The following is an 8,082-nucleotide window of genomic DNA, read 5'->3' on the forward strand; positions in this document are numbered from 1 at the left end:
CTATGTGCAGCAATTGTACGGTTGCTGCTTTGTGATTCTTGCATGCATATTTTGCTTTTCCCCCGTTTTCTTTTTAATTTTAAGGAACAAATTGAAACCTAAAATAAACATAACGATCAAATATACAATTAAGCCTAAAACCTATTAAACTATAGGCTTAAATGCAGTTTTACCCCCTGTTTTGAAAAGTGCGGAATTTTACCCCCCCTATTTTAAAATGCAGAATTTTACCCCCCCTATTTTATAATTTGTTGGATTTTGCCCCCCACCAAAATTCTGCACAAAATCTGCTTCTGAGCCTCAAGTTCAAAGATCCGCACATAACTCAATTTAGATCAATAATTCACCAAACTGGTACTGAAACGACCGCAATCGAGTTAGTTTTTCACAGAATCAAACTCCACTAAATTTGGAGTTAAAGAGAGAGATTAATTACCATTTTAGTGAAGGTATGTTCAAATTAATTATCGTATGAAACTACTACTGGTATTTTCGTCATGCCTCTCACCCTGTAGCTCATTTTTGAATATTATTTACATGTATGGAAAGCTAACGAAATTACCCTTGTTGGCATTTCAATTTCGTCGAATTTGGAGTTACGATGCGTTCGGTAGACGATGTTGAATTTGAAGGTCACAAGTTGATTTCTGCAGAATTAGTAATAGGGCAGACCTTCACCAAAACGGTAATTAATCTCTCTCTATAACTCCAAATTTAGTGGGGTTTGATTCTGTGGAAAGCTAACTCGATTATGGTCGTTTCGGTATTAGTTTTGTGAATTATTGATCCAAATTGAGTTATGTGCGAAGCTTTGAACTTGAGGCTCGGGAGCAGATTTTGTGCAGAATTTTGGTGGGGGCAAAATCCAACAAATTATAAAATAGGGGGGTAAAATTCCGCATTTTAAAATAGGGGGCAAATTTCCGCATTTTTCAAAAAAGGAGGGTAAAACTGTATTTAAGGCTAAACTATATAGGGACAAAAAAAATTAAATTTCCATTCACCGCTAGCTCTTGCCACCAGTATATATATGCATATGAATGCTTCCTCTCTATATTCCCACAAAACTATCAAACACAAACAAAACTAAATATCATAAACCACTCTCCTCTAAACAAAATGGAGTCATTTTCTTTCTTGTCACCTACACTTTTATACTTTCATCTGCTTTTTCTGTTTACCTTTAATTTAATGTGCTTTGGCCCAAACAAAATTGTAGCAATGGCTGCAATATTAGGAAACCAAACAGATCATTTTGCATTGCTCAAATTTGAAGAATCAATATCCAATGATCCAAATGGAGTCTTAGATTCTTGGAACTCTTCCATCCACTTTTGTAAGTGGGGTGGAATCACATGCAACCCCATGCATCAAAGAGTTATAGGATTGAACCTAGAAGGATATCAGTTACATGGATCTTTATCTCCCCATATTGGTAATCTCACTTTACTGAAAAATCTCAACCTTGGAAACAACAGCTTCTATGGAGAAATCCCAAAGGAGTTAGGTAAGTTGCTACAATTGGAACAACTTTATCTCACCAATAACTCTTTTGTAGGTGAAATTCCTACAAACTTGACATATTGCTCCAATCTTAAAGACTTATTCCTGTCAGGGAACAATCTCATTGGTAAAATACCAATTGCAATTGCCTCGTTGAAAATGCTTCAAAGAATGACTCTTTCTAGTAACAAATTAACCGGAGGAATCCCTTCATTCATAGGGAATCTTTCATGCTTAACACGGTTTTCGTTTGCCGATAACAACTTAGAAGGAGATATTCCACAGGCAATTTGTCTCCTCAAAAACTTGACAGTTTTACGAGTGGGTGTGAACAATTTGTCAGGTACCCCTCCTTCTTGTCTTTACAACATCACCTCACTTACTATATTTTTCTTGGCAATAAATAACTTTCATGGCCCTCTTCCACCCAACATGTTTCACACTCTCCCAAATATCCAAATGTTTGGTATTGCAAAAAATCAATTTTCAGGTCCAATCCCTACTTCTATAAATGCATCTTCTTCCATTAATTTTCTTGATATCCCTGACAATAATTTTGTTGGGCAAGTTCCAAGTCTAGGAAAGCTAAAAGATTTATACCATCTAAATTTGGAACGAAACAATTTAGGTAACAATTCCGCTAAGGATTTAGAGTTTTTAAAACCTTTGACAAACTGTAGTAAATTGTATTTGCTTTCTTTTGACACAAATAACTTTGGAGGCGTTCTGCCAAATTCTATAGGCAATTTAAGCAATGAGCTTAAAATGCTATATCTTGGGTGTAACATGATATCAGGAAAAATTCCTGCTGAATTAGGACATCTAGTTGGCTTAATATCCTTGTACTTGGAATCTAACCACCTTGAAGGAGTTATTCCAACTACTTTTGGAAAGTTTCAAAAATTGCAACTGTTAAGTTTAAGAAATAACAAGTTGTCAGGAGATATACCACACTTTGTAGGTAATCTCAGTCAATTGTTTATTTTGGATTTATATGATAATACATTTGAGGGAAATATTCCTCCAAGCATAGGAAACTGCCAAAAGTTACAATATCTAAAACTTTCACAAAATAAGTTTAGAGGAACCATACCTTTAGAGGTTTTTAATCTTTTTTCTTTAACAAACCTCTTGGACTTGTCACATAACTCTTTGAGTGGTAGCTTACCAAAAGAAGTGGGTATGCTAAAAAATATAGATTGGCTAGATGTTTCTGAAAATCATTTGTCTGGGAATATTCCTGAAACTATTGGTGAATGTGTAAGCTTAGAGTACCTCAATTTACAAGGGAATTCCTTCAACGGAACAATACCATCCTCTTTGGCTTCTCACAAAGGTCTGCGATATTTGGACCTATCAAGAAATCAATTCTACGGACCAATTCCTGATGCTATGCAAAACATCTCTAGCTTAGAATACTTGGATGTTTCTTACAACATGTTGGAAGGTGAGGTGCCGATATATGGTGTATTTGGAAATGCAACACAAGTAGAAATTATTGGAAACAATAAGCTTTGTGGAGGTATTGCACAACTGCATCTACCACCATGCCATATCAACGGCATAAAACACCCAAAACACCATGAATTCAGGTTCATAATAGTGATAGTTAGTGTGGTTTCTTTCCTTCTCATTCTTTCATTTATTATAACCATCTATTGGATGAGGAAAAGAAATCAAAAACAATCTTTTGATTCACCAACAATCGATCAACTAACTAAGGTTTCATATCAAGCCTTACATCGAGGAACCGATGGGTTCTCGACTAGAAACTTGATAGGCTCAGGAAGTTTTGGTTCTGTGTACCGAGGAAATCTTGTGTCAGAAGATAATTTTGTTGCTGTAAAGGTCTTGGACCTACAAAAACAGGGAGCTCACAAGAGTTTTATTGTTGAATGTAATGCACTCAAAAATATTAGACACCGAAATTTAGTTAAGATCTTAACATGTTGTTCGAGTACAGATTACACAGGCCAAGAATTTAAAGCTTTAGTTTTTGATTACATGAAAAATGGATGCTTAGAACAATGGTTGCATCCCGAGATTTTAAATGCAGAGCCTCCAACAACATTAGACCTCAGTCATAGACTAAACATCATTATTGATGTTGCTTCTGCGTTACATTATCTTCATCATGAATGTGAGCAATTGGTCATTCATTGTGATCTAAAGCCAAGCAATGTCCTTCTTGATAATGACATGGTTGCACATGTGAGTGATTTTGGCATATCAAGACTCATCTTAACCATTGGCGGTACCTCCCATAAAGATACCAGTACAATTGGAATAAAGGGAACTGTTGGCTATGCTCCTCCGGGTATGTTCTAAACTCTTGAATATTACTATTTCTTTCAATCCTTCTATATTTCGGTGCAGACTTAATATTATACTAGCTAGGGACATATTATTAATCACTTTTCCTACGTATGTTAGAGTATGGAATGGGTTTTGAAGTGTCCACATGTGGTGACATGTATACCGTTGGAATCCTTGTGTTGGAAATGCTTACTGGTAGAAGACCCACCGATGAAACTTTGGAAGACGGTCAAAATCTGCATAACTTTGTTCGGATTTCATTTCCTGACAATCTTATAAATATTTTAGACCCACATATTTTATCAAGAGATGCTGGAGTTTCAATTAGAGATGGAAACAGTGAAAATCTTTTTCCAAGGGTAGAGGAGTGCTTAATTTCACTTTTTAAGATTGGGCTTGTTTGTTCAATGGAATCACCGAAAGAAAGAATGAATATTGTGGATGTCAATAGAGAGCTTATCATAATCAAAAAGGCCTTTCTTGCCGGTGAGATAAACTGATATTTTTATATGCTTATTTGAGTGATAACAAACTCATTAATTGATTATGGATTATTATTTGATTTTAATAATCTTATTGTGCATTTCAGGTTCCTAAACAGCAAAATACAATGGTAATAATGTGCTTCTTCTTGATTGAAATTTCAGGTGTTCGCGCTCATAATTAGTAATCAAAGCTGAACTAAATTTCTAAGGTCATTTGTGGAAAGAGGATTGTATTCAACTTGATGCACTTTAAGAAACTTAATGGTCCTCCAGCTGGAAGCGCGTGTAACATTTTGTTTAATGTAGATTTTCTTGTATTTAGTTGCTATAAATAAGTAATGTTGTATTGCATTCTGTTTCAATGAAATGAGAATTGATACTTCTCCGATATTTATCTTCAATTTCAATTATTTGTCATGTATTTTATTCTATCAATGTGCTTCTTTTATTTTATGATGATGATAAACTCTAGACATATCAGTTTGCTTCTATGCTAACTAAGGATGTATGAAGTAATTATATCAGTTTGCTTCTTTTATTTGGCACCAATAGTTAAAAGTTCTAAATAAGAAGTATTGTCTCCACAAGAATGAATACAATTTATTGTTTTTGGCTTATGAGTATTGTTTATGTAACCTCAGGCTTCTTCCTTCTCCCTTCACGTGTGTGTAGCCACAAGGTCAGCCACCTCTGCAACGGCATCGTCCCACATCAGGAACCGCATATGACGATTTCGTTTATGTTCATTTAAATCTTCCGACCAAAAATTAAAATTTATGCAACCCTAGATCCCAATCTACTTTAGTTATAATGAAAAATCTGACCTTAAATAGTCTTCAACAGTGTATTTCTAGCAACTTCCCAATTAATAGGCAAAATTACACCGTAGGTCCTTTATCTTATTTTTTTTTGTAACACTTTGGTCATTTATCTTTTTTTTGTCACACTTTGGTCCTTTATCTTGTTTTTATAATACTTTGGTCCTTTATCTTATTTATTTTGAACACTTTGGACCTCCTTATAATGGTGTTGTGAGGCAGATATACATTAAAATTCTAATAACATATGTTTGCTTTCATTTCTTTGCGCTGACACATGACATAGCTGCCATGACAAACACATACAGCAGAACATTCTCCTGGTTAATGTTGTTGAAGCATCTGAACCAAATACTATGAAGAAAGTTGTAGAGATTGAAAAAGAATGATGACCATTTATTTTTGGTGTATCAAAAGAATAACATATATGCCATATTTGTTATTTTGGCTTAGTTTATCAGCATTGGCATGTTGTCTTTGGTTCAGTTCAGTCAAGTTTATCAATTTTTAATTTATTCTGTATGTTTTTTCCTATATTTGTGTTTTGAAGTCATTTTAATCAACAATGTTTATGTTGTATTGAATGCTTCTTAAATTAGATGATGTATGATATTCTAACAACACTTGCTGAATTGAGGGAGGGGCCTTGTGGACCAAGTTACAGACTAAACTCTACAGAGTGCATCTGCCTCTAATTTGAAATCAAAACCAAGGAATTTGTGAAGCCTAGCCTGCTGTTCAAGGGTCTGCTAGGAAAAGATTTAAGAAGAACATCAAAGCATGAAAAGTAGCTGGGGCATTTTCTGAACCGTGCTTTACACCTCTCGTTTGGACTATAAGCTAGAATATAGTTGAAAAGCTAGTCGATAGCTGAAAATCTAGCTTATAGCCGATACCTTCTGTGGAGGGAGCTTTCCAAGCCAAATTACAAAACTACAAAGGTGGAAAGAATGAGAAAAAGAACCAGAGCAATAATGCAAGTCTCTTTTCACCGTGTCCATACTGCAGAAAAAAACAACCGTGCACCAAACAAGTGTTGGTGGAGACCAGATGTAAAATGTTATAATTGTGGTCACTTAGGACATGTGGAAAGAATATGTAAGGCTCAAAAACAACAAGGAGAATCCAAGGTTGCTGAAGATCAACCTGCTACCAACATCACCACGGAGTGTTGGCTTATAGACAGTGGTTGCACAAACCACATGACTCATGATCGTGAACTTTTCAAAGAACTGGATGAGACAACTATTTCCAAAGTCAGAATTGGAAATGGAGCACTTATTGAAGTAAAAAGGCAAGGGAACAGTTGCAATTGAAGGCCACTCGGGTTTGAAATTAATTTCTGATGTCTTATATGTTCCTGAAATTAATCAAAACCTTTTGAGTGTTACTCAACTGTTGGAAAAAGGATATAAGGTGTTGTTTGAGGGCAAAAAATGTGTGATTAAAGATGCAAACAACATAAAAATGATCAATGTTCAAATGAAAGGCATGAGCTTTGCCTTGGATTTGATGAATGAGAGGAACAACAGGCTGCTGTACACAAGGAAGATGACAATACAATGCTTTGGCACAAGAGATTAGGACACTTTCATCATGCTGCTTTACTTTTCATGAAGAAGAACCACATGGCGTATGACTTTCCTGAATTAGAAGACATGCCTCCAAAATGTGCTGCTTGTCAATATGGAAAGCAAAGCAGACTTCCTTTTCAACAAAACAAGGCTTGGAAGGCTACACAGAAGCTGCAATTAGTACATACAGACGTGGGAGGACCCATGAAAACACCATCATTGAATGGCAGTAAGTATTACATTGCATTCATTGATGATTATTCAAGGATGTGTTGGATTTATTGTATGAAGCTTAAATCTGATGTTGCTAACATCTTCATGAAGTTTAAAGCTTGGGTTGAAACTCAAAGCGGGTGCAAAATGCGGGTGATCAGGTCCGATAATGGAACTACATATACCTCTGAAAAATTTAGCAACTTTTGTGTTGATGCAGGCATTGAACATCAATTCACCGCACCATACACTCCACAACAAAATGGAGTGGTTGAAAGGAAAAACAGAACAATTATGGAGATGACATGGTGCTTACTTCATGACAAAGGACTGCCAAAGAAATTTTGGGCTGAAGCTGCAAACACAGCAGTGTTTTTGCTAAACAGATTGCCAACAAAAGCATTGCAGAAAAAGACTCCATTTGAAGTATGGTGACTACAAACCAAAGCTAATAAATTTGAAGATATTTGGATGTCTATGTTTCTCTTACAGATATGAATTGCAAATTTCTATGTCAGCAGAGATGTCAAATTTCTAGAGTCGGATAGTTGGAATTGGGAAGACGATGAGAAGCTTGAATTTCGGGAGGAGAATGAAGATGTTGATGATGAACCAGTTAGAGGAACTAGATCACTTTCAGACATCTATCAAAGGGGCAATGTTGCTGTCATGGAGCCAGAAGGATATGAAGAAGCTGCGGCTGATCAGAAATGGGTCAATGCAATGAAGGAAGAGCTCAAAATGAAATATTTGTTTGCCAAGAGAAATATGCAAATGAAGTTCTCAAAAAATTCAACATGGAAGGTTGCAAACCAGATGCAACGCCAATGAATCAAAAGGAGAAGTTTTGCAAAGAAGATGGAGCTGAAAAAGTGGATGAAATGTTGTACAGAAGCCTTATAGGCTGCCTAATGTATTTAAGTGCAACTAGGCCTGACATCTTGCATGCAGTCAGTTTGTTATCAACTGATTGGGCTCTGGATGTGTTGATGATATGAGAAAGTACTTGGGGTTATCACTTTAGCTTTAATTTGGTTCTGGAATATTTTCATGGCATTCAAAAAAACAGGAAGTGATTGCTCATAGTAGTTTTTTATGCATTCTTTTAGGCCTTTTTATGTATAAGTTAAGATGATCATCATTATTGAATAATAAAATAAAAAGTTCTAATTC

At 35.5% G+C, this 8,082-nt stretch overlaps 1 protein-coding gene across 3 annotated transcripts; it reads left to right on the forward strand.

The window, feature by feature from the left end:
- The first annotated feature begins 1,059 nt into the window (after positions 1-1,059).
- Positions 1,060-4,779, forward strand: LOC123907514 (probable LRR receptor-like serine/threonine-protein kinase At3g47570). Of its 3 annotated transcripts, XM_045957816.1 has the most exons (4): positions 1,060-1,507; positions 1,616-3,820; positions 3,937-4,305; positions 4,467-4,703. In XM_045957816.1, exons 1-4 carry the CDS (start codon positions 1,120-1,122, stop codon positions 4,484-4,486), a joined length of 2,982 nt encoding a protein of 993 aa, XP_045813772.1. In that variant the 5' UTR covers positions 1,060-1,119; the 3' UTR covers positions 4,487-4,703. The 3 variants fall into 3 exon arrangements, with proteins under 3 accessions (XP_045813772.1, XP_045813770.1, XP_045813771.1); XM_045957814.1 differs by having other exon boundaries at positions 1,060-3,820; positions 4,467-4,779; XM_045957815.1 differs by having other exon boundaries at positions 1,068-3,820; positions 4,409-4,690.
- The last annotated feature ends 3,303 nt before the right edge of the window (positions 4,780-8,082 follow it).

The sequence above is a fragment of the Trifolium pratense genome, linkage group LG2, assembly GCF_020283565.1.
Source record: "Trifolium pratense cultivar HEN17-A07 linkage group LG2, ARS_RC_1.1, whole genome shotgun sequence".
Lineage (NCBI taxonomy): Eukaryota > Viridiplantae > Streptophyta > Magnoliopsida > Fabales > Fabaceae > Trifolium > Trifolium pratense.